This window comes from Glossina fuscipes, unplaced genomic scaffold (genome assembly GCF_014805625.2).
Source record: "Glossina fuscipes isolate IAEA_lab_2018 unplaced genomic scaffold, Yale_Gfus_2 60, whole genome shotgun sequence".
Lineage (NCBI taxonomy): Eukaryota > Metazoa > Arthropoda > Insecta > Diptera > Glossinidae > Glossina > Glossina fuscipes.
In genome coordinates this window covers 3,430,629-3,457,802 of record NW_023998432.1, presented here as the reverse complement: position 1 = coordinate 3,457,802, position 27,174 = coordinate 3,430,629, and the positions used below count along the sequence as shown (strand labels likewise).

Below are 27,174 nucleotides of genomic sequence, written 5' to 3'. Positions count from 1 at the left end.
TATATATATATATATATATATATACAAATTAACCCAAAAAGTTGTAAGCGATTGCATGATCTTAAGAAAACACAAAAACTAAAAAAAATGAAAACTTAAAAAAATTAAACGTTTCCTTATATCTTCTCCATCTTAACCTCTAAGATAGAGGCAATTGCATCGACGCATTAATTTACTTGAATTTCTACATACCTCGGAAGTTATACCATGGTAGACTAACAGGAGAATTTAATATTTTCCTGACTGATTTTTATTTCAGGGTTCCTGGTGCATATTTTATTTCACATTTGCAGTGCAAACAGTACGTCTGAAAATCATCACTACACAAAAAATAAGTAATTACAAGCAGCCGGGAGTGTTAATTTGTTATACAATATAAAACAATTGAAATTTTATTCATTTTGGTTGATATACACATAACGTCATTTTTTATTTTTTCAATAGTATGGCAATCCTTAATAGGAACGTCATCGTTGTAGTGTATTTCAATATACGGCATATACAATTCGATTGCAAAATTTTTGCTAGACGACAGTAATTTTTATTATAATTTTGGAATGGTGTTACAATTGCTAGAAAGAAGACAAACGTTTGTATTTTTTCCAGTTGCACATATATTTGCTTCAGTAGCCAAAAGATTTATCTGTCAATCCTATCTCCGAATCGCAACACGCGCTCATCATACCAATTCCCCCATGGATAAAGTATATTTCCGTAATGATTCTCATAGTGAGGAGCTCCATATAAATTTCCGTTATGTTAATGCTGATTTAAAATTGGATCGTGAGTTTAATTTTTGTCGCCGAATGAGTGAAAAAGTTGAAGATGCTTTAACGCGAATACGAGGGAATATTGAAAAAGAAATCTTTAAGAAGGCAAAGAAGACCAAGAATAAAAGTCTACCTCAAGAGTCAGAACTTTCACCGAAACCGTTAGTAGACGGTAAGGTAAGTAGTAATTATCGTAATTGTTTACAGTTGATTTTTTGAAAAATTTGTACAGATTGAATTGCTTCGTGGTGAACACAAATTGGCTGACATAACTTTCATCGACATACTGGGTGATACTACGGACAGCCTAAATCTAAGAATTTTAGATCGCAACTTTCAGGTTGTGATAAATCAACCGTGGGTAGTAAATTTAGTTATGCCTACTATTATATTAGCAGGATTTACGGTCTACCCTAGTAAATTAGAAATGCAGTTCGCTGAGAGAAGTTATTGTAAAGGTTCTTGGTTTAAGGCGAAAATGGCAAGTAATTACCTTCCGCAATATTAAACTTTATATTAGATATTTCTATTTTAGCCAGCTTCTGGCAACTTGAAACAAGTGAAAAAGTGGTTACATTGTGGCGATGGACTTTCATATAATACCTGTAACGAAGACGTGGGTTATTTCTTAAAGTTAGTATTGATACCTGGCAACAGTCAAGGCCAGTTTGGCCCCCTCGTAGAGCAAATATCTAAGGGAGAAGTACAGGTTGGTCCCGGACGTTGCCCTTTCGAAACGCGGCATTGTTTTACAAAGCAGCGTTTAGGAGGCGATAGTTTGCGTATAGTTTCTTATAATGTTTTAGCAGATTTGTATGCAGACAGTGATTATTCGCGCACTCATCTTTTCCCTTACTGCCCAGCATATGCTTTAAAAGCGGATTATCGCAAGCAGTTAATTTTGAAGGAAATCATGGGTTATAATGCTGACATAATTTGCCTGCAGGAAGTTGATGTAAAATTTTTCAATTTTGACTTGCAACCTATACTAGAAGATGATGAACAAGCTTTCAAAGGTTTATTGGCCCAGAAAGGCACTTGTGGCGAGGGAGTTGCGACATTCTACAACGCTAAACGTTTCGATTTGTTTGAGACGCGAAATTTCAACATCGGTGAAAATATTAAAGTTTTAACCGTCTTCCGGGGTTTGTGGCAAAAAATACAAACAAATGAGAAATTAGCAGAGCGTATATGTGATCGTTCAACGACATTGCAATTAACTTTATTAAAAATGAAAGAATGTCAATACTATTTATTGGTAGCTAATACACATCTGTATTTTCATCCTGATGCAGATCATATACGTCTTTTGCAAATCGGTCTCTCTATGCTTTACATTGAAGATATGTATAGAAAATTGATAATTCAATTGAATTTAAACGATGAAAATCAGTTAGCTATAGTATTTTCCGGTGATTTTAATAGCGTTCCCGAGTGTGGTATTTTCCGTTTAATGACTGAAGGATTTGTAGAGGATGACTTCATTGACTGGCGCAGTAGTAAATAACAAAAAAAATTGTCAGATTTTTTGATAAATTATTGTATTAAACCTTTCCCATTTTCAGACCCAGAAGAAGCTTTAACTGGTGTATTTTTGAAACAACCATTTCGCATGCAATCTGCTTGTGGTACCCCACAATATACAAACTTTACTCATGCTTTTGCCGCTTGTTTGGATTACATATTTTATCAAAGCGACCGTTTGAGCGTAGAACAGATTGTCCCTTTGCCTGGTCTTGAAGAATTAAAATCTCACAAGGCCATACCGTCTGTGGTTTTTCCCTCCGATCACGTAGCTTTGGTGGCTGATTTGAGATTTAAATTAATGTCGCAAAATGCCAAGTAAAAGAATAATTTCATAGTTTTGCAATAATTGTATTTATTTCACACAAAAAACTTATTCGCAAAATATCATTTGCAATGGTTTTTATGCTATAGCTTAGGGTAAAATATCTCTTTTTAACATTTTACTTTCGATACCACATCTGCAAAGTCTTCATACGCTTCACTTTCTTTTGGAGTTGAAGGACACCATACATTAAAGCCTCCGCGGTAGGTGGACAACCAGGTACGTATATATCCACTGGGATAATACGATCACAGCCACGTACTACCGAATATGAATAATGGTAGTAGCCACCACCGTTGGCACAACTGCCCATTGAAATTACCCACCGGGGTTCGGGCATTTGATCGTATACTTTCCGTAAAGCGGGTGCCATTTTATTGGTCAATGTACCTGCTACAATTATAACATCAGCTTGACGAGGAGACGCACGGAATACAACACCGTAGCGATCCATATCGTACCGGGGAGCAGCAATATGCATCATTTCTACGGCACAACAAGCTAAACCAAAAGTTAGAGGCCAAATAGAAGATTTTCTGCCCCAATTAAGTAAATCATCCAAACGTGCCATTGTCCATTCACCCATGCTAGATTGCTTGGTCCCGAAAGGGCTGTAACCTTTTTTGGGCAAAGGAGTTTTGGGATCTACCACTGGCATAGTTTGCTGCTTACGCAGCATTACAGTGTTTAGGCCAGGACCGAAAGCACCGCCCGTCACTGGGAGTAGCCCAGAAGCTAGCAGCTTAGATGTTTGGTTCGCGAGCGACGTTGCGAAGCAAAGCATTTCGTTTCTATTTGAGTGTTTAACGTATCTTACAATTATTACGTGATTTAAACTCGAAAGCAATAATAACAAATTTCACCCTTAATTTTATACCAATATTTGGAAAATAAGAACAATTGTACTAACCTTTTTATGTAACTAAGCTCCAATCACACAAACAATGGAAGTGTCAAACAAACATATGTTCGGTAAATATATTTAGTAGTCTGGTAACGCTCGCTCTTTATATTCGTTTACATATTTCTGGCACAATTATAAATATAAAATTAAGTGAACGTAAAACTGAAGAGATAAGGATTTACGAAATGACGAAACTTTAGCTCCTAGTTAAGTTGCTAGAAAATATATAACATTTTCGTATTTTTCCATCAATTTTATAGACCCATATATGGAATTAGTCTTCCGCTTGATGTAATCGAAAAAAAAAATTACCGCTTAATCTATTGGAATAATTTAACACAAGCTTTTTTTGCATGTTTATATAAATTCATTATTATTATTTTGTTGTTAAGTATATCATCAGCATTTGAATTTATATATTTATATGCATAAATAGAAAGTATTTGTTCTTTTTGCTAAACTTTTTAATGATTAAAAGAACATGAAAATTTAATAAAGATAAATAATAATAAACTTTTTTCAAAACCTTAGTAAAACTTCGTTAAATGCCCCTTAACATTATGATTTCTTTCGTATATAATCTTGTACATCCGCTAAAACAATACTAATTACCCGTTTTGTGTTTGCATTTTTCAACTTTCCTAGGCAATTGCATTACATGAATGCATTTTTACGAAAAGTGGAAAGCAAACTTAATCCTTCAAAACTATCCAACTTTAAATTATAAAGGTAATTTACAAATTTGTAAATAATTCAAGCATGACAATTTTAGGTAAAACAAAAATTTCAAAAAAGTTTTTATGGGCGTGCACAAACCATATGTAGATGATTATAATATAAGAGAGAGAAATAGTGCTAATGTGGTACTTTTTTGTTTGTGATTGAGAATCTTGTATTTTAATGTAGAGATTTATTTGACCTCTTCGGCTGTAGAGGTGGTGGTGGGACGTTTTCGTATGCCCTCATCATCGCTGCTGCCAGATGTAAGATTTTCATTAGTAATAATATTGGGAGTCGACTCTAACGCGGTGTCATTAGGTTTGATGTCTTTGTCAGTATCCTCCTCTTCGTCTTCATAGTTAGTTGGTTGTTCACCTTTACGTAATAATTTACCAACCAAATCGTATTTTTCTATATGTAGTAGCAATTGCCACATATAATATAAAAATTTCTTATGCATTTGTTAAAACGGCCATACCTCTGAATTGCATTTCCCATTCGCGTAATGAGTCCATTTCCACTCCGCTTAGATCACTGAGATCATCATATTCGTCTTTATCTTTATCGTTGGCGCCCACACTAAATCTCGCCAAATTTCGTGAAGCATCACGACCCGCGAAAGAAGCATAGGGGCCACCTGGATATTAAGAAAGGGTTTTTTTTATTTTCTTCTGTTGAAGTACTGCAAGAAAATGCTTAACTTATATGCATTGCAAATTTATGTATTTAAAAAAATTTTAAATTGTGAGATTGTTGCTGTAAATTTTACGAATTGTCTTAAAATTCTCATTTCTTTTCTATCTTTAATCTACATGAAGCATGCATATCTGTTCGCGCCGAAAATATATTATATTCTAAGCGGAACCTACTAAGAAGACGTAAGCAGTGATTGTCTCTACTACTTTAATTGTTTCTAAAGCATTTTCATAGTTCAAGCAATATTTAATTCTACATTTAACATATTTGGAAAAGGTTGAACAGTCAGATTCTTGAATACAGGCAGATATGAAACGGTTTTAGGTATGGTGACGTTTCGTTATAATGGTAACACAATCTGCAGATCGAACTGGAAACTCGGCGTTTGACCAAGTGGAAGAAAAAACGTGTAAAATTGTTTTTGATGATACATACGTGCAAGTATAAAATTTGATTATCAAACTTAGTTACTTGAATAATTTAAATGAGGAATAGCTTAAAAGTTCAATAGAATGGGAAGTGCAATTGTATTAAGGTTTTCTTGGAAGAATTTATAGTTAATGATTATATATGCATTATGTGTAACAACATTTGTTTTGCTAATTAGAATTTTCTCACAAACTGATATTGAAGACACATGTGTAGCTTTTGCAGAATCTAAAAATAGCAAGAAGTCTCAGAAACAGCTATCGAACAGGATAGAAACAGAAGTTGAAGTGTTTTTTTTTATTGTGAACACACACACACACACACACAAATAAGCAACTTTGCCTGTATACGTGTTCTTTTTATTTTCTACGGTTGAGAAATTTTGTGACGGACTTATATACAACATGTTACACGGAAACATAACATTATCATCGCGTCGTGTTTTTGTCAATATATTAATGTAAATAAAATACTTTTTGGCCAGCAATGACCTACACTCGCTGGTAAAAATGGAAATTCATTCACCTGGTCCGTAGAAACGCTTCCCTTTGGTGACGTCAAACACATTACCGTTAACAGCCATTAATACGCGGCCGTCAGGCTGTGTGCCATCGTACTGATGAAGTTCAGCTACCGTAAAATCTCTGCGCATTTTTGGTAATTCTGGCTCAGGTGGTTTTTGAGAGGCCATACTGGGCACTTCAATTCGATCTTTGATGATTTTATATACCAAAAAAGCAATAATAGCCACCAAAGCCAAATTCATTGGACTATAAATGATTTCATGGACAATAGCCGAAAACATGGATGTTTCCCCAGACATTTTGTAATTTTTTAAATATTTTCCTTCAAATTACTTTAGATTGCTTTACACACTTTCTTTTATTTTATTCTTAGTAGCTTATGCCTTTGCAATGTTAAATATTTTAAGAACGTTTATGAATTTCAATACTGAATCGCTTAGCCTTTCGAACTTTGATCTTTTTTCTTTCTATTCATACACTCTTTCTTTTTTTGGTTCGTGTTGCGGTCTAAGTTACCGGTTTACTTTGTTTTATAAGATTTCGATTTTCTTATTTTAATTTCTATTTGCGATTTGTTCTCGATTTTCTTCTTTTGCGTTTTGTTATGTTACACGCTCACAAACTAAACGGACAATTATATACAAAATATTATATGAACTATACAATAAGACAATTTCTCTGATATTAGTTTAAACGCAACTTTTCTACTGCTGCTTTACTAGAGTTGATAATGAAACGATAACGACTTGACTGAAAGAATGTTGGTTATGAGATTATTCTTCATCAAACGTCCAATGGCAAATTATAGGAATATTTTGCCTAAATTTGAGATAAAATAAAGCCAATGTAATATTTCTTCTCTTTGCTTAATAAATTGATTTATATTATGCCTTGTACTTTTTTACAAAATAAATATTATTTGTACAAAAGTTTTTTATGAAAATGAAACATATCAGAAACGGAACAACTTGCCCACTGCGTAAGAAATTTTTAATTATGCAAATAATCCTCAATAAACAATTTCTCGTTAAATTTGTGTCGAGTAATATTAGTATGGACACAGCTGGTGAAATCAATTTGTTATGTTCATTTGTCTATTGAAATTATTGCCCGTTTTTTTAGGAGACAGTTAATTATCGCCAAGGGGTTAATTAGGTGCCATCGTCGCCAGCATTTTAATACTTTGCAACTCTTCTCAAATTTTCCTTTTCAGCGCGTTAATAACTGAGAGAAATGTAAAATATGAGAGCCAAATTGACGTATGTATATTTAAATGTTTAGGCTTTTTATTGCAGAAAAAGTTAATTATTACGTATTCTTTTTTACAAACGTTCCATAAAAATTAATGTTAACAGTTCTTTATAAAAAGTTTTTAGGGATTACTTAACATAAATGGTGTCTTCTTCATCATTATTTTAAATTTGCTCTTTCATTCCGGTATGACAAATCTTTTTTTTCTTTTATGCTCACATATGAACAAATGAAAAGAAGGTCCAGTGTATAAAAAATTTTTCTTCCGAGCCAGACACATGTTTGCTATTCTTCCCTGCTTCTTTGAGCTGTAGCAGCTCTTCCGCTCTTCTTGTCGAATAGGAATAAAAGGAAATTACGACATATTGTACACAATGATCAACATAGCTTAATTTAGCTTGATACTTAAAAAAAAATTGTACTTAATTTTACAAACATTTTTTCTTCTTCATAATTCACAAATGCAATTTCGGACACTCTTTTTTTTCCAATTTTTAAAAATTTTTGAATTAATAATTCATTGCCTAATAGCTGTTTATATCTTTCGTCTGTAGCTTTTTTTTTACAAACACAAGTCTAAAAGACAGACTTGTGGTAATTTTCCTTGGTTTACATTTAACACTAATGCGAATTTGTTCTCCGCGACATGTTTATTATCGCCAGATTTGACATAAGTCAGAGAGCGCACTTGGCGGTAATCACCAGCAAATTTGTTAACATGACTTGGCGATTGTTGCGTACCTCATTGTCGTCTGCTTACATGACAGTCTGGTTGCGTTGAGACGAATATAATTTTTCTATTTTATTCTCTTTTATTTATTGTTTTCTTATTTTTATTGCTTAACCATATATCTTACCACATCCCTGAAAATTTTCTTTAAATATTAGACAAATAAATGCATAGTTTACACATGAATTATTATATATTTATTAATTTTTTTTCTTTACTTCTCTTTATATACGTTATGTTAGTTTTTAACAGTAATTAGTATAAGATCTGTTAAGAGTCAGTTGAATTCGGTGGTTGATTTATTTTACTTGTGTTTTATGTGTAAGTAAATAAAATAAATAAACAAACAGTTAATTGTAAGCTGTCTCTTAAATACTTAAGGGGAGTTGGCAAGATGAGAAATTAATGAAAAATTTTTCGTAAAATGGGGGATAAATACATATACAATTATATAGCGGTTTAACGCAATGACGCCCCATTCCTATGTTCGGGATGAGACTTCAATTACATCGACTTTTTACGAGGGTTTATAAGAATTGGCAAATCATATGGGTTTCCATGCTTACATGCAAATAAACCAAAAAGAAGTCAACATTTAAGAATGAATAATGGCAGTTTATTTCACATTTAGAAATTATTTATCTAATTTGTGTTTATTCTGTACTAATTTAATAATTTTTTATGTGATACGATTTAAAATTTTATTCTATACTCAATGTTATTTTATAAGGAATGGAAAACAAGCAATAAAGGCGATTAATGCCCAATTTCATATACATTTGTCAAATTAAAACTGAAGCAATTCTTTTGTTTTTCTGCGTCAGTGAAGTCCCTTTCTATGACTTTTTTTTCAAAGTCATTTTTCTTCATTCGAAATTCGACTGTAAATGAAAATAGATGTTTAAAATTAAAAATCTCTTATAGGTAGAAGGGAAATAAATACATTTTAAAATAAAAAAAAACTTGTAAGTGAAACAGGTAGGAAAATTATATCCTCGTCTTTATTTGAAAAGAAAATCACAAAAAAATATTGATAGACTGATCTTTTTTTTCTTTAGTTCAGAGCTCATCGAAAGCATTGCACATAAATTAAAAAAACTTATTCCGAAGCGATTGTCTTTGAACAGTTATCATGGCGCGTATGTTCTATGAGTAGCCTATTTTTACAAATGCTTCATTGAGAGATCATTCCTATTATACGTATTTAATAATCTTTATATTCATCACCGAAGCATGAAGTGTGTATTTTTTGTATCAAAAAGTTTGTAACGCCCAGAAGGAAGCCCACAAGGTATATGTATTCTTGATAAGCATCAAATTCTGAATCAAATTAAACATATCCGCATGTTCTTCTGGCCGTCAATGTAATGTCTCTTATAAACATTCTCCTGGCCGCAAAAATGAGGCTATCGAGTTCAGGCAGGAGCATCGGAAGTTCTTGCACGCAGGTTGGTATTCGAAATAGGCGAAAGCGGTCAAAGGATACGCCTACAGTACTACGCAAAGTGAGGAAACCTCTGTTTTTCGAAAGCAATAATAAATTGGTTTGTTGCTCACTACACATAAACTAAAGTCGATAAATGTACAAAAATTTGAACGTGTATTCTGTAGGCGGTACTATAGTACTTGTACAAAAATGAAAAAAATTGACTGCACCTATTTAATGTTATAGTATATCAAAGTTTACTTATTTTTTTCTATATATTTATAACGGGTAAAAGCAAGCTTCAGAATCCCAATAAAGTATATAAATTCTTGACACAAGCATGTCCAACTGTCCATCTGTTCGTCTGTCCAACTGCATAGTTTGTGGTAAATATTCTCCCGTTCACAAAAATGAAGATATCGCTTCCAAATTTGCAAAAGAACTTAGAAGTGATATAAACTTTTTAAAGGACACATCTACAACATCCTCACCTCAATGCGACAAAAACTTTCATTTTAAAAGTAGAACAAATGAGTTGCACTTATTCCTTATTATAATGCATGAAAATTTAGTCTTCTTTTTTTTTGTTTTTTTTTTTGAATAATTATGACGGGTATAAAAGATTCGGCCATGACCGAATATAACTGCCTCACTTAATTTTGTTAACTTTACTTATAATGTGTTAAAGAGAAGAATCACTGTAATTTTTTGTATCTACTTTTGCTATAATTATTGGTAAATTAATATTTGTAAAACATCCCTAAAATACCAAGAAAATTAAAGGAGAAAAGGGATCTTAGAACTCTGTTCATAACGATTACTTCGTTTCACAATGAAAGGTTTCAATATTAAGAACTCCCAATGTTTCTGCCAAATTTGAGCTTGAAACCTTTATTTTGGTATCAGTTTGACTACATTTTGTAAATATAAAATTTAGCGCAAAAAGTTATCAAAACGATCTCCAAATGTAATGGTCTTGAGTGGCTAGCAAATATTGCGCTTACAAGGTAATAAAACCCTTTGCTACTTTGATATATTAATTTTACAATATTTGCCCCAAAGACAATGCACGGCTGTGTTCTGAGCAACATTTTGAGTTGTCGCAGCGACGTCACAACTCATAAGGCATTTTTTTATTTGCGGTTTGTGTGATCTAATACTAATGCTTGCTTCATAACAAAACTGATATTGAAATGTTTTGGTGTGATGACTCGTTCTGAAAATCAAAATTGATTCAAAGTTGAAAAAAAAGATACCAATAAAACACGTTGTTTTCTTTTATGATTGTGTGAGTGGTTATAATGCCGAATACATGTTAAAAAAAGTAACTTTAATCTTTTTAAAAATATTTATTTATTCATCAATATTTATTTTGTGTCCTTCAAAGTAATCCGCTAAGATATAATCTATATTGTGCCAGCACTTTTTCCATACATCGAAGCATTTCTAATATCGCCTTGAGCTCTTCTGGTGATGCGGTCTTTATCTCTTTAATCGTCTTCGTCTTTTCATGGGCCTTTTTAGTTTTGGGAAGATAAAAAAGTCAGGGGGCAAGTTCGGTGAATACGGTGGCTGAGATATGACTACGGCGTTGTTTTTGGCCGAGAAGTTACAAACCGCCAGTGTCTTTTGATCTGCCGCATTATCGTCCAACTCATTTCATACCCAAAACATCCGAAAAAATTGATATCATGAGTTAAGCTACATGCCAACATCCTCAGCAACCACTTGTATGTACATAATTATGTAATATATAGTTACTATATTGGGTAATTTGAAAACAAATTGAATTTTTTTTTGGCCTAAACAGAAGTCGATGTCATTGTAGTGTATATATATTTTGTCGAGAACAGTAGGGTTTAACACATTTAAAGTTTTGGTGATCTCATGAATTTTCATTTGAGGTTTACTTCAACTAATGCCTTTATTTTTTCTTTATCGGTTTAGCCAGTTTTGGCATTGACGTTCTGACCATTTATCGACTTCATACGCATGCAATAGTTTTTTTTTCGCTAGCAATAGAAGCAAAGTACGCTGAAAATCTTGCTTTCGATTTTCCATATTTGGTAAGACATCAAACGAAAACTTTTGCGAAAAAATCAAACAAAATTTTTCCTACACAAGCGTTACGATGTCAGTTCTCAAATGGGAAGAACGTGCGCCTTAAATGTGAACGTGTGTGGGAAAAATTGCAATTAAATCTGTGGTTGGAAAAAAAATGAAATGTCTTTCTGAGCAACCTAATAGTACACAATTGACAAAATTTTTACTTTGAGTTACTCTACAATTTTCTATAACAATTCATGTTGTACGTCAGACTTTCACCTGCACTCTTTTCACACATACACGCACACACGAAAACACATACACTCACGTGTCCACTCATCCTACGGGAGATAGTAACAACACTTTTTGCACAGAGACCGCCGTATATAGTGATAGATTTCCGCGGCAGTAAAAATGAATTAGTAGCGGCAATTACTGCGAGAGAGCTGACAGGGCTATATAGGCAGTGGTACAAAGGAGATCAGACATTTTCGTCAGGATGCACCAAAAGTGTTTGGAAGAGAAGATCTCCCAAATAAATCAAAGGTGCAGAAGTTGGCCTTCACTTCCAAAAATAAGAAACCACTAACCGAGCCATCGTTATATCGGCCAATCTTTCTGCTGGAGACAATGAGCAGAGTATTGGAGAGGGTCGTATACGAACGCCTGCTACTGGTGGTCAAAGAAAGAGGTTGTCTCTCGGATAACCAATATGGATTCAGGAGAGCACGGTCTACCAAAGGCGCTATAGAATATGTAGTGACGTTTGCGTTAGACGCTACAGCTGGAGAGCGACGGATTGCGACAACAAGGAGTCTTGCACCGTGGTTGCACTGGACGTGAAGAACGTCTTTAACTCGGCGCACTGGGGGATCATTCGTAAGGGACTCATAAGGATGCAATTTCCAAGGTATATACTTCACATTATAAAAAGCTACCTTTTAAACCGCATGTTGGTGTACGACAGCGGCGATGGGGGGAGTCGCTTAAAATAACGGCGGACGTCCCACATAGAGCAGCCCTTGGTCCTCTCCTGTGGAACATATTGTACGACGGCGTTCTGAAGCTACAACTGTCTGTTGGTTCAACGATTATCGGCTTTGTCGACGATATAGCAATTGTAGTAGTGCATTGCAGAGGTGGAAATAAAGGCTAACAAGGGAGTCGCAAAAGCAAAGGTGTGAGTAGAAGAGATGGGGCTAGAGTTACGGTGCATAAGACAGAGGCGGTGTTAATAAGCAGCCAAAAGCGGGTGGAAACGTGTTACATACGAGTTGGGCAACACATCGTGCAGTCATCTCCTGATCTCAAATACCTCGGAGTTATGCTGGACCATCGATTTAGTTTTAAACACCACGTGGATTACGCGGCAGAGAAGACTGCTTCCATTCTGGCGTCTTTGACGGGGATGATGCCAAATGTTGGAGGATCGAAAACCACCAATAGGGAAATAAAAGCCCCGGCGATAACTTCGATCTTGATGTATTCGAGTCCAGTTTGGGCGGTAGCACTCACCGTGGAAGCGGGGTACCGAAAGTTAGCGTCAATATATCGTTTTAGCGCGTTAGGACACACAGCCCTTGTGATCACAGGCGCCATGCAATACAATAGACTTTTTTTGGGGATGAAATGAAGCGCATCCGAACAAGGCGAACGTTCGACCGTTCCCAAAAAACCTTTAAGAAGGATTAGCGGCTAGTGTCGGGAAAGAAGAACGAAAAGAAGATGGACGTCCGTTCTTATCCTAAACATAACGCGATGATCCGAAAGTCCGCACGGCATAAATTATTATGTTATCCAGTTCCTGACTGGTCACCGGTACTTTCGAAAGTATCTGTGCAGGTTCGGGCACGACAACTCATCAAACTGTCGGGAATACTCAGAAGGAAATGAAGATGCAGAACACGCTATACTTCACTGCAAAAGGTTTGAGAATGGTAGACTCCAAATAGAAGAGTTCAGTGAAATATTCCAAGTGATAACTAGCAGCAATGAAACCTGGAGCACCATAGCCGACTTCGTAATCAGAAAGAGATTGCATGGAAAGCGGAGGGAGTGGAACCCAATGGTTTATTTCACTGAGGCCCCACCACAGGAAGCGCGCTAATTGTAACCAGCCTCCGCGAAGTAACACCTAACAGTGGCTCCGCGGAGGAGAGTGAAGTGTGCGTGGGGGGTAGTTTTAGCATGCAGGCGCCACGGATAACAAATCGCGCATGAAATACAACTATAAACTCTACAAAGCTAAAAATTAAAAGCGTTCGTTACTTAAGCATAATTCTTCGGTAATTGTGTCCAAGATCTTCTTATGTGATTTCCTTAATTTCAAATTATAGAATTGACTCGCAAATTTTTTAAACCAATTATTGATAATTCGGTGAAGGAAAAAATTGAAGACATTTAAAAATTTTAAATTAAATTTGAAAGCAAAAATTTACGAAAATCGCCAGAATTAACGGTTTTTTGATAAATATGAGCGAATCTTTCGATGAATGTACTTAAACTTTGGGAAAAGGTGTGTAATATTTACAAGCAAAATTTTAGAGCTCGTAATCGTAATCGCCACAAGATTATCTGATTAAGTATTTATACACTTTAAAAGATTTTGTATAAATATTTGTTACAAACATTTGAAAAATCTAAGATGCTTCTGATTGTGGACATGAAAAAAAAGCTCTCATGAAATTTTAAATAAAAATAAAACTGCATCCGCGGTTCATTATTTCGCTCTTGAAAATTACTGAATGTCTGTGACTTTACGATATCTCAGTCTAAAAGCTCTTTTCTTACGCAATCATTCGTCGATAACTACATTATTACTGCAAGGTAAGTAGTATCAGCTTTTTTTTATTCGAGTTCGTATATACACATGTATATATATATATATATATATATGTATACCGCTTGCTTTAGAAGATCAGTAATTACTATATGGTACTTTGTTTATGTGAAATAAAGCTTTTTTGCTGGCGTAGAATTTATACATTTATCAGCATCGAAAATTACAGTTTCTTTCGGTTCCATAGTTTATCACATCATCTTCGACGTCGATGTCTTTTTTTTTTTTAATTATTTGATATTAGTTAATAATAAAACGAAGAATATTTTAATAAAAGTTTGTGGTACAATGTGATAGTATTCAAATTGTTTAAATTTGCAATTGTATGTATTTGTTAATATTAAAAGCTAGTGTAAGCCATTGTACATATCCCTGACATCCAACAACGTTTAACCGTTATCTATGTGTGATCATTTCTTTTTACTCTGTGTCCTCAAATCATGTGGTTTTTGTTATGTTTTTCTGCTTTTTTTTGCGTTTCTTTTCTTTGCTTAAAAACAATTCAATTAAAAACTGTAACTGCATCGTGAAGTTATTACTCGATCCGAGCACCGTGCAGTTGAGGCGTGGGAGTAAACATGCATTGGTAAATAAAATATCCATGAAAATAATTGCTTAATTTACAATTCAAAATTGTATTGGATATATATATAGCGTGCACATTAAAGACTCCACATGGCATCTCTTCATTCGTAATTTCACTGTTTGAAAGATTGTGACCATTTGTAAAAAATTAAGAGTTGGAAAGAAAAGCGAAATTAAAAAAGAAAAGAAACGTTATCTATGTTTGGAATGGAGTGGGAAATCCAATATCCCACGTACTTTTCCTTTTTATTTCATCTGCCAAGTGAAATGAAAATTGAAAATTGATACTTGTAGACAGTTTTCCAAACTCTTTTGGGTGCCGCGCGTGTGTGTTTGTGTTTGTGTGTGTGTGTGTGTGTGTGTGTGTGTGTGTGTGTGTGTGCGTCTGTGTGTTTGAATGGTCATTTTTGTAAAAAAAGTATCAAATCAAAATCACGAACACAACACTACAATACTGCCACCACCGTCAACAAACGCCGCCACCATCACCACCACTACTTACTTCCAACGTTGCCGAGAGGCAAGTACTACGTGTAATCGTCAACAATCTATTCATTTTTGACTTAACACAATCATAGCAGCAGCTATAGCGCACATTTCAACTTAGACGATGGCTTCTTATAGTGAATTGAGTTTCGATTGGAATATTTTGTTTCAACAAGATTGCAGTCAATGGTCCCAAACAGGTTAGAATTGCATTCAGTGTTAAATCGAATCATTCATATATTTAATACGTTATTCACAATTCGTATATATTCATATATATGAATATATGTAGGCGAAATTTACTCACTTTAATAAATTGTTCAAATTAGTCTATGCTCTATTTATTAATGGAATTGTATTTTATTTATATTGTATTCTGTTAAATTTTATGTTCAATTGACGCAAAAATCAAACTCTAATTAATTCTTATATGATATGTTTGTATATTTTACGTATCAAAGGACGTGGTCATATCAGGTTCCTCGTTTTGTTACCAACACCCACATATATGTCCATTCTTATCATAATTAGTTCAAAATTCTTAATCGTTTTACTCTCATTTCTCTGTTCGTAAATCTGCGTATATGCGTTTAGTTCGGCTCAGGTTTTTTTAAAATGAATAAGGCATAAGTCAACAAATCGATCGCATAACTCCGCGAAATGCGAATGGTTTAAAAATTTCCAAATAAACAACATTTGCGATTGATACCACTTTCCAATATTTTTTTAAGCCTTTCTCTTCTTGTCGTGTTATCAATTGTAACTTTCTTGAAAATTGGTTTCAATTGATATAATAAAAGGCGAATCTATGTCTACATCATTCGCGGTGTTGCGTATATCGGCACAAATTTACTATATTCTTGCATCACAAGTGGTGTAGGGTACAAAAATTCGAGTCAAAAAACTGAAAATTGATATACGCTGCGTGCCGTTGCCAAAAATCAAATTGTGTTATCACAAAAAGTCGACTATTACCGATTATATAATAATAATTATATAATATAAATTATATAATAAATTAGTTTGGGGAAAAAGAAATCCATTATTTTTATATGAACTTCAGGACTTTATTTAACATGCTTCGGATTGTCCGATTTGGGTCAAATATGCACCGTTTTGTTGTATGATTTGTTGCCATTTTAAAGGTAACTTCAAGATGCCTCTCTCATAGAAGTCCTGGTCTCTATTTGCAAAAAACTCTAGTAGTCGATTTTCACAATCCTTCCTAGATTCCAATTTTTTATCATTAAAGAAATTTTGCAATGCAAGAAAAAGATGATAATCGGTTGGTGCCAAGTCCGGACTGTATGGCGGATGCATTAAAACTTCCCAGCCAAGCTCCCGAAGTTTCTGGCGAGTCACTGTAGATGTGTGTGGCCTAGCGTTGTCCTGGTGGAACACGACACCTCTCCTGTTGGCCAATTCTGGCCGTTTCTGGTCAATCGCTATCTTCAAACGGTCCAGTTGTTGACAGTAGAGATCAGAATTTAGCGTTTGGTCATATGGAAGCAACTCATAATAAATAATCCCCTTCCAGTCCCACCAAATGCATAGCAAATCCTTCCTGGCCGTTTGAGGTGCTTCACCGCTCTTTGACCACGATTGTTTTCGCACAGGGTTATCGTATGTGATCCATTTCTCATCTCCAGTCACCATCCGTTTAAGAAATGTGTCTATCTCATTCCGTTTGGCCAAGGTTTCGCAGATGGAAATTCGATCCATCATGTTTTTTTCTGTTAATTGGTGTGGCACCCACACATCGAGCTTCTTTTTGAATCCAGCTGTGTGTAAATGGTTTAAAACTGTTTTATGGTCGATTTTTAGCTCCTGGGCGATGTTACCGGCTGCTAACATGCCGGTTAACTTCGATCATTTCTCCGATTTTATCGACATTTTCGACGACCGGCCTACCTGTGCGAGGTGCATCTTTAACATCAAAAATTCCTGAACGGAATCTACGAAACTAAAATTGCACATAATTGGCTGTTACAGTATCGGAACCATAAACACCATTCACAATTTTAGCCGCCTGGCTTGCATTTTCGCCTTTGTCAACGAAAAACTGTAAAATGTACCGAATTTTCTCTTTGTTCACTTCCATTTTTAACACGCTGTAACTCACAACTGAATGCACCAAACAAAAACAGTAAAAGAATTTTTTTTACTGCGAAATGTACAGTATTTAAATGTACAGTATCGGAAATTGTTTGATCGATGCTTTACGAGAAATCTATCAGTACAGCCATCTACCGAAAAAATAATGGATTTCTTTTTCCCCAAGCTAATATAATACTTGATAGATGTAAAAAATTGCAAATTTATTACTAGTTGCCAAACAGGCCTTTATTTAAATTTCCAATTGCAATAAATTAATTCTTGCCTAATGCCAGATCATTCGTTATGACATCATTCTTAATATACATTATAATACGCTTGCATAATAATTCCCAATAAAAGTAAATGGCTGGCTACTTGTGTTTAATATTTGTGTTTGTTACTTCTAATAAATATCTATGTAATAATTTTGTGCATAAATCAATGAAGTGTTTAATTAGAAATATGTTCAGATTATTTATGCTTTCTTTTCCTTCATTCATGATGTTCATAAAAAACATGTTTGGCCTTTTCTGCCTGTTCGGAATACGAATGCAGTAATTATGTCTATGACAGTACACAACCTGTTGATATTGGTGCGGTTTAGCGATTTTGAAATTCCGTTAAAATAGTAAAACACTACAGTCCATATTAAACAATAGTGAGAGGTGACTGTGATATGTTTAAATTTTAGCGTATGAAGAAAAATAATAATAGGAAAAAGAAATTATTCAACGCAACTGAGAAACCTTATACAACATTGAATCTTCACTATTGAGCATACTAAAAAAAAAAGAAGATATTATGTCGATGTATATGGAAGTATAAAAGAAGTTTTTTCTTTGGGTGCTGGGACCTGGAGAGCGTCAGAAATAGGCAAATGCGCAAGCTGGCGAAAGATTCTGATTCAATTGATTAAGTACGTACTCTTCGCCTCCATTATAAACGTATTAACATATTTAATACACCCATAATGCTGAAGTACTCCCTAAGAAAGTATTGCTGGCTTATATATAGAGTTTTCGCCATCTCTTACAAGAAAAAACAAAAAAAAAAAAAAACAAAGAAAATGGAAGAGGGTGTCCGCATTTAAATGTGTAAAGGGAAAAAAAAGAAAAGAGAAAAAGGAAAATGCACAGAAGCCGGTTGCAATATTTGTCTTGTATGCAGACATATTTCTTTGTTTTTTTTAAGAGTTGCGGGTCAATGGTCTCCTTTGTAATGTAACGTAAATATAAAATTGAAAGAATAAATTATTCTTGTTTGTAAATAAAGCTTTGCTTACTTTTTTAACAATTATTTTTTTGGTTTCCAAAGCAAGCAAGTTTGCTGTGATTGACACTTCAGACAGACAAGCACGCTTTTTCATTTATACATGCCGAAATTTATATGAATGTATATATTAGAAAGTCGTCAAAATTAGGAAAATAGGCTTTATTACATTAACTAATTGAGGTTTTATTTGTAATTTTGATTTTGTTGTGGTTGCCTTTAAATATTTGAACAATTTGAAATATTTCCCATGTAAAAAAAATTTAATTTATTTGTACTCAAGCGTTCTTCTGTGATACGTGTGAATTACATACATATACTTTTTTTTAAGCCTTTACAGCGTAATGAGATATAATTTTGCATATTTTATTCCCAAGATACATAACGAATTGTCTTAGGCGAAGTTATGTAGGGTATTTAATATTCAATCTTGCCCAATTATTGCTCGTTTTCCATATAATGTACAATTTGTTTTATAATAGTAGTTAAATGATCAGGTTTTCGAGGATTAACTAACTCTATTAGGTGCTTGCACGTATTTTGATCATTTTTTTCATTTGAAAACGGCATTTATTGACAAAGATTGGTGCAACATATATTAATCAAAAGTATTTTCCAGCATTTTCTACTACTTTTTCCCATCCTTTGGCAACATGGCGATACCATAATGAAAGAATGATATTGTTTTGGTAGCAATCCAATCAACGACGCATTTTTGCGATTCTTCAGCATTTCGAACCCGCGTGGTAGCCAAACCATGCTGCATCGATTTGAACAATCGGTAATCGGAACACTGTACATCTCGTGTGTTTGTAAACCTCTATTACTGGCCCGTTTTGCAATTACACATCGTTCAATTTGTTAAATTGGGCACTTTTTATAGCCAGTGACAATACGCCAATGCAGAGGCAAGCAATGAAGTCATTATCCCTTCTTTTGGATCTTTCCCATTGTATGTTAACGTCTAGAAACAATTGATTTATCAACTGCTAAGCTGTTGGAAAGCTCTTTAAGAGTTTAAGCTGGGTGTTTGTCTTCGAAATTTTTTTGCCTTCCAGGCCGTTCCTTGTCCTTGATAATAAAATCACCATTCTTAAACCGTTGAAAGCACAACCGACAATTGGCATAGAATGGAGCCGTATTAGCACAACCTTCTGAAAGTGTTTGATGGGCTTGAGCAGTAGATTTCTTCAAATCAAACAACAATAGTAATGAATGTCGCCAAAATCGCTGAATTTAACCATTATGCACATTGATACTTCGCATTGCTTTATCATTTTCAACAATGGGTACAACCTTGATCAAAATACGTGCAAGCACCTATTATTATATTATATATCTCACTTTCAAAATTTATAAACTTTTTACAAGAATTGTTTAACGATTTTTTAATAATTTTTTCAGGAATTCAGCGGTGAAAAATTGTTAAAATTCCCATGGCTTCCTATTGATTTTTTGCTTTAATGCAGTAGACGAGTGTTTAACACTAAAACTAGCGTAGATATCCTGCAGACATATTTCAAGTTTGGATCTTTAAAATGTGCTTATAAATGTGATTATATAAACGAGAGAGCCTTTAATTGATTGTATTCGGTTTTTTGACTTATTCTATGTTTCTTCTCTTTTGAAGAAACCACACCTTTTTATCTTTGACGACCTAATTCATATTAGCATCATATTTTTAACGTAAGACACATACTCTAAATAATTATGAAACGATTTTACCGCATTCAAAAATTTATGTGAAGAAATACAAAACTTACATAACGTACTACCGGAATACTGCACAGATATTAGTTTATATTTTAATGAAACAATATGTAATGTAAAGAAAAAAACAATCCTTTCAATTTCGAAGATTGTAAAGGTAAAATTAAATAATCAGATCCTAATGGAAATTGCGGGAGGAAAACGCTTTGAACAAAAAAACAGATACATCAGAAAACGATTGTTAGATTGATTATGAAAGGAAAGAAATTTTTCAAACATTTTTTTCCAGTCAGATTATATATATATATATATATATATGTTATTCTATTTATTCGTTTATTGTTTTTTATGTGAATTTGCCAATCGATGCATATAATCATATAACGCAGAAAAATTAGGTTAGTATTGTGAAAATATTTCCATGTTTTTTTATTTCTCCTCTCTCGCATCTCGACTTTGCTGTATAAATATATCATATAAACTGCGCAAGTGTGTGGTGTAAACAATTGAGGCTAGTTGTTGATTGTACCACGGTGCTATTCATGAGCACGAATCAACAATAACAACATAAACATTATCAACGCCGTCAACATCATTAGCGTTAGCATAATTGTTGTACAGCGATTGTTTTTCATTGCCAATGTACGACTAACAATACAACATCAACTGTTTTAATGCAAAACACAACAGTAACAAGTGTTTGCACTTCACATTTATTGCACATTCATTGCTCTTTTTCTAACCAATATGCTATTCGGATCGATAATATTAAATGTAATGCTTCGTTTAAGAAATTTTTGTTTATTTTAACATTTTTCCCTTTTTTTGTTATTGTTGCTGATGTTGTTTAAGATATTTATAATTATGGTATTTACACATTAAATAATTTATAACAAATTTAAAATTACATATGCGTATATAGGTCATGATTATAGGAAGAATAAATTAGATGTCGAAGTGACTATTCAAAAATTTAATTTACTATAAGAACAACCGAAATCATTGTACGTTACAAGGACAACACTTATGTAGTAATAAAGATCTTGTAATTATAATTTATTTGACTTTCTGGAAATGTAAAAATTATTTATTAATATCTAGACATTCTGGTCTTGCCTTACACATTGAAAACGGCTGACGAGAATAGCTGTCAATAAAGGAAAATTTATTCTCAAGCATAGGATTAAAATATTTGTATTATAATTGTATAAAATGCATTGTACTCGATTGTTTAGCGTAAAATCTTAATTCATAGTACATAGAAGGCGCTTTGTAATTAGCCAAGCAGTTAGAAGGGTAGTAACTTGTTTGTGTGAATTATCATTGCGATTCGTTGAGCATATACTACATTTCATGTAACCGCACTTTTAACATCAAATGCATACATTACATCTAATTTTCGATAAAAGCACAATTACAAAAATCCCGCGCGCCATGAAAGAATTTTAATTCATAACATTTTTTATTACAGAAATAGTCGATGCTAGTTCAGCGTTGCTAAGATTTCTTGATTGTGTTCTACAATATGGGACTCTGCGATGTCGTGTTGTAAAATAGCGTTACCATATCGTTTGGCTGTACTAATGTCTTTTTAAATTGTCGTGAGCTGCTCTTTGCAGTGATCGTTTCGCTGAGTTGGAGCGGCTGATAGTATACTATTTTCTGACTCTGACTGATTCCAAATTCAATTCAGTTTTATTGTCGATGTTCATGATTCGTTTTGTTTGCATTAGAATTTTTTGCACTTTAGGTGCCATTGTATATTTAACTTTTTATCAAATACGATGAGCGAGTAGAACTTTGAAAGTTTTGAAGTTTCTTTGCAACTGAACCTATTCGGAACCTTAAAAACTCTGTTTTGTACACTCTTTTGTGAAGTCAAATTATAGAATAGTGACATTAAGAATTCGCAATATTATTGATGCTATTGATACAATTACATAGTTAGATTACTTTTTAAAGATTACATTAAACAATACATCTACACATCTAGTATATCAAGCTTTGATAGGAAATTTGACCACATGTTCATTTCGGTAGGTAGGCTATTGTCAAATTAATATGAACACCTGACTTATACATAATATTTATTTGTTAATAATGAATAGATTTTGAATAGTGTCCCCGCATAGTTTTCAACCGAATGTCGTCCCGCTCTTGCACTAAACCATCCGTCAATTTTTCAATTATTATGTTGGAGATCAAAACCTATTTCGCACTCTCTGTTTTAAAACTCTCCAAATATGATTTCCTCCACTATTTTGGAGTCACACCTTTTTTTTGAAAGTATGTATGGATTGCCACGTTTTACTTACTCTACATTTTCGGCTTGAATGCGTTAGTATTAACAAAGCATCGCGTGATTCTAAAACCATCAGTTGAGAAAAAAAAACCACAAAGTTTTTTTATCATAAATTTCGTGGCTATTATCATCATGAAATTTAAAAAAATCGATTCTTGGAATTGTTATTAATTTAGTAACTTTTGATTATGCAAAACTAGGAGCTACCTTTACGGATCAAGAGGAGGAGAATTCGAATGTAGTTTTTCATTTTTATACCCATCATCGTAGGGTGCATAACCATGTAGTATCTTACTTACAAAAATGGCGACATCACATACAAGAGATACATTGAACGAGAATTTGAGAAAGACTCAAAATTTTCAAACTTCAAACATTTTTGCTTTCGTGTTTTTTGGTTGTTACTTATCAAGTACAACCCATATATTAAATAAATTCTCAGTTTTATCCTGTAGATAAAAAAAGCAATCGTGCCGACCTAATATTGGAATATATGAATATTTAATGTCTTTCTTTTTTTTTTAGAATTACTGTGCTGCGTATAAAAGAGGCGGTCACGATTGAATATAGTTTTCTCACTTGTTGTTTTTGTTTATAAAGTGGTGCGCATGTTTTCGCTTTATCTTGTGGTCAGCGACGCATATTAGCTAATCTTGAGCATTAAAATATTGACTTCAGGTATGATTTGTTGTCATTTTAAAGGTAACTTCAAAATGCCTCTCTCATAGAAGTCCTGGTCTCTATTTGCAAAAAACTCTAGTAGTCGATTTTCGCAATCCTCCCTAGATTCCAATTTTTTATCATTAAAGAAATTTTGCAATGCAAGAAAAAGATGATAATCGCTTGGTGCCAAGTCCTGACTGTATGGCGGATGCATTAAAACTTCCCAACCAAGCTCCCGAAGTTTCTGGCGAGTCACTGTAGATGTGTGTGGCCTAGCGTTGTCCTGGTGGAACACGACACCTCTCCTGTTGGCCAATTCTGGCCGTTTCTGGTCGATCGCTATCTTCAAACGGTCCAGTTGTTGACAGTAGAGATCAGAATTTAGCGTTTGGCCATATGGAAGCAACTCATAATAAATAATCCCCTTCCAGTCCCACCAAATGCATAGCAAAACCTTCCTGGCCGTTTGAGGTGCTTCACCGCTCTTTGACCACGATCGTTTTCGCACAGGGTTATCGTATGTGATCCATTTCTCATTTCCAGTCACCATCCGTTTAAGAAATGGGTCTATCTCATTCCGTTTGGCCAAGGCTTCGCAGATGGAAATTCGATCCATCATGTTTTTTTCTGTTAATTGGTGTGGCACCCAAACATCGAGCTTCTTTTTGAATCCAGCTTTGTGTAAATGGTTTAAAACTGTTTTATGGTCGATTTTTAGCTCCTGGGCGATGTTACCGGCTGCTAACATGCCGGTTAACTTCGATCATTTCTCCGATTTTATCGACATTTTCGACGACCGGCCTACCTGTGCGAGGTGCATCTTTAACATCAAAAATTCCTGAACGGAATCTACGAAACTAAAATTGCACATAATTGGCTGTTACAGTATCGGAACCATAAACACCATTCACAATTTTAGCCGCCTGGCTTGCATTTTCGCCTTTGTCAACGAAAAACTGTAAAATGTACCGAATTTTCTCTTTGTTCACTTTCATTTTTAACATGCTGTAACTCACAACTGAATGCACCAAACAAAAAACAGCAAAAGAATTTTTTTTACTGCGAAATGTCACGTTTCCAACGAGCATAAATCTGAAATTATTTGATCGATACTTTACGAGAAATCTATCAGTGGAGCCATCTACCGAAAAAATAATGGATTTCTTTTTCCCCAAACTAATATTATATATAATAATGTGTAAATGGTTTTTCCGTAATTATTTACTTCATGTCAAGATGTGCATGTGTAAAAGTTGCACATTTGAGTTGTATGAGAATTTTATTAAAAAAAAAGAAAAATATTAGTTTTATTTACAAAACAATTTAGGTACGCCGTGTGTTTGTTAATCTGCTGAGTTTTATTTCGAAATATGAACAAAAGCCATAATGAATAGTTAGTTAATACAAGTCAATTTCTATTCAATAGAGTCAAATAACGGTAGCGTTCAATATAAATTATCATTATTAATTTAGTCAGATAATAAGTTCCAAAATTAAAGTCCTAAAGCACTGGCATCTAAGTCTATCGGCTTTATTGAAAACTCGACGGCACTTAAGATTTGAATCCACGACCAATGAGTTGCTAGTCGCGGCTCTTTGCCTACTCGGCCACTCGGACGGACATGCGTAAATCGATTCAGAAATAGACGCTGATCAAGAATACATATATTTTGTGGGGTCGCTAAAGCTTTTTTCATTTTGACAAAACGTTTTGACGAAATGAATATACTTCTCATCCTTCGATGAAGGGTGTAAAAGTATTTTCAATAATGAAGATAGCATACATTTCCCTGAGATTTACGTGCTTGCTTAAGTCATAAATTTGTATCTTTATTAAGTTGATGATTTGACGCAAAGTAAGCAAAACCTTATAAAGTATAGAAGATAGTTATAAAAATTAACCAATTATAGAAAACACAAACAAATAAAAAAAACTTACTCTTTTATTATAATATCGAAAACAAAAACAAACTAGTTTATTGTTACTAACTGTAACGCAGTTTTTGTAAAATTACTGAAAGAGAACAAAGCACGAACTCTATTTCGGAAACTTTTATGGAAATAAAGCCGCTTTAGATTCGTGATATATATTTAGGACGGTCAAAGGTATTAGAATATATTCATTGCGATTCTCAGGATTTGTCATCACGTAAAACATTTAATTATAAATATCCAAACATATTATAGGTGCGCAAGGTCGATGTTTACATACCTCACATCACTTTGCCTAACACAATTCTTTATGATAATCTATGGAAACCTATGCTTTGTTTCCATGTCAGGGCAAAGATTTTTTCACCTACTGTCGTTCCACAGTACCAAAACTTAGACTTTGTTGGTGTCATGGATTGACTTCGTTTTCATGGGAACATTTATATGAAATAGAGTGTAAAAAAATACACTTACGTATTTTTTTAAATTTAGTACAATTAACGTTTATATCGGGTTACTATTATGAACCAACTTTCGTCAAAAAGTACTCAAAATTAAACGTTTTTGTTATATAAATGCTTAATTTGCGTAGCAACGATTATACGGGATGTGATTGCAAAATTGGTGCCATCTGAATCGAATAATCCATCTTCACCTAATATGCCGAAATACTAAAATACTAAAAATTTGAGCAATATTGGATACTGCAAATTTTTTCCATGTAATGACTTTTTTAAAATAAAGCGTAGTATAGGGACCGGAAATCAAAATGGTCCAAACCAATTCATTTCGAATAAGTTTTAATCTCTGGCCAAAACATATCAGTGTACTGAAGTTCGTCGAAATACTTTAAAAACTGCGACAAATAGAGTGAACTATTGGACATTACATCGACAGGAAAATAGACAGATAAACAAAAGATGATCTCGAATCAACCGGCATAATAAAAGTTGGTTCTCTCTTAACTTATTGTGAATGTTCCAGATATTCGCACAAACTTAATATATCTTGTGCCACAATTGGCATAGGTTATAAACCCGATGCAATCTTTCTGGAGTTATAAAAATTTTTTGGGAAAAATACGGTCACTATTTTGAAGAAAGATTTGCGACATTTAAGACATGTCAAGTATTTGAATATGGAGTTTTATATTTTTTTCTTGAATTTTTTCTAACATGCTTCTATGTAATCATTTTGTTTATCATATATTAGATTAATTATGGAGTTAGGTATATTAATCATTATTATTAATCGTTAAGCGATTCAAAATAATTTATAGAATCAATTTACGTTCGTCTATGCGCTCGTCTGTCTGATATCTGTCCATGTGTTTTTGTTTTGTTTATTCTACAAATCGCAATATTTAAAATATTTTGTCGAAATTCAGAAAATTCATTACTGTAGTGTTCGAGGCATTATTGGCTTTAAAATATTTCGGCGAAAGTTGTAGAGCATACTACGGCATACTACGTTGACATGAAGATTTTTGATCGGACGGGGTGACGTTTGGAACATTTTTCTATATAAACGTGCCTTTCCTTTATAAACGTGAGCCTTCATATCACCAAAAGGATCAAATTTTTAATATTTTATGATGAAAATCAGTCCGTAATAAACTTTTAAATCGCTCAAAACTTTTTTTACGTGGTCTTTTTTGCTCAATTTTGAAAGAACACTTTTTACCAATAAGAAGAAATAAACTTTTTTCTAATTCTAATTTCTTTTTTGATAGAAAATACAATCGAGGGAATATCGTCATCAGAAATTGGTCCGTTTATGCCCACGTATGTGGTAGACACTCGGTCTTGTAAAGAGAATACCCGAATTCTATGACCATTCTTTATTTGAACCGACCCTAACAGCGGTGCAAGACATATCTTGCATATCTACTGATGGCGGCATCTTTGGTATAGTGGATCATAAACTCGCACACTTGTTAGCGAATA

At 33.7% G+C, this 27,174-nt stretch overlaps 4 protein-coding genes across 4 annotated transcripts in view; 2 read left to right on the top strand and 2 right to left on the bottom strand.

Moving 5' to 3' along the window:
- The first annotated feature begins 426 nt into the window (after positions 1 to 426).
- On the top strand, positions 427 to 2,640 carry LOC119637632 (2',5'-phosphodiesterase 12). Its single transcript, XM_038033808.1, has 4 exons — positions 427 to 947; positions 1,003 to 1,251; positions 1,306 to 2,269; positions 2,336 to 2,640. Exons 1-4 carry the CDS (start codon positions 558 to 560, stop codon positions 2,614 to 2,616), a joined length of 1,884 nt encoding a protein of 627 aa, XP_037889736.1. The 5' UTR covers positions 427 to 557; the 3' UTR covers positions 2,617 to 2,640.
- LOC119637633 (NADH-quinone oxidoreductase subunit B 2-like) lies at positions 2,630 to 3,900 on the bottom strand. Its single transcript, XM_038033809.1, has 2 exons — positions 3,530 to 3,900; positions 2,630 to 3,410 (listed from the first exon to the last, which is right to left on the bottom strand). The coding sequence occupies exon 2, from the start codon at positions 3,401 to 3,403 to the stop codon at positions 2,738 to 2,740; it is 666 nt and encodes a 221-aa protein (XP_037889737.1). The 5' UTR covers positions 3,404 to 3,410; positions 3,530 to 3,900; the 3' UTR covers positions 2,630 to 2,737.
- A 106-nt stretch (positions 3,901 to 4,006) lies between these two features.
- On the bottom strand, positions 4,007 to 6,590 carry LOC119637656 (membrane-associated progesterone receptor component 1). Its single transcript, XM_038033852.1, has 3 exons — positions 5,894 to 6,590; positions 4,722 to 4,880; positions 4,007 to 4,654 (listed from the first exon to the last, which is right to left on the bottom strand). The coding sequence occupies exons 1-3, from the start codon at positions 6,189 to 6,191 to the stop codon at positions 4,434 to 4,436; spliced, it is 678 nt and encodes a 225-aa protein (XP_037889780.1). The 5' UTR covers positions 6,192 to 6,590; the 3' UTR covers positions 4,007 to 4,433.
- Positions 6,591 to 14,537: 7,947 nt separating this feature from the next.
- Positions 14,538 to 27,174, top strand: part of LOC119637716 — a 116,242-nt gene continuing 103,605 nt past the window's right edge. Inside the window, exons 1-2 of the mRNA XM_038033924.1 lie at positions 14,538 to 14,770; positions 14,839 to 15,455. Coding sequence (XP_037889852.1) covers positions 15,380 to 15,455 — 76 coding nt within the window. The 5' untranslated portion in view covers positions 14,538 to 14,770; positions 14,839 to 15,379. The remainder of the gene's footprint in view (positions 14,771 to 14,838; positions 15,456 to 27,174) is intronic.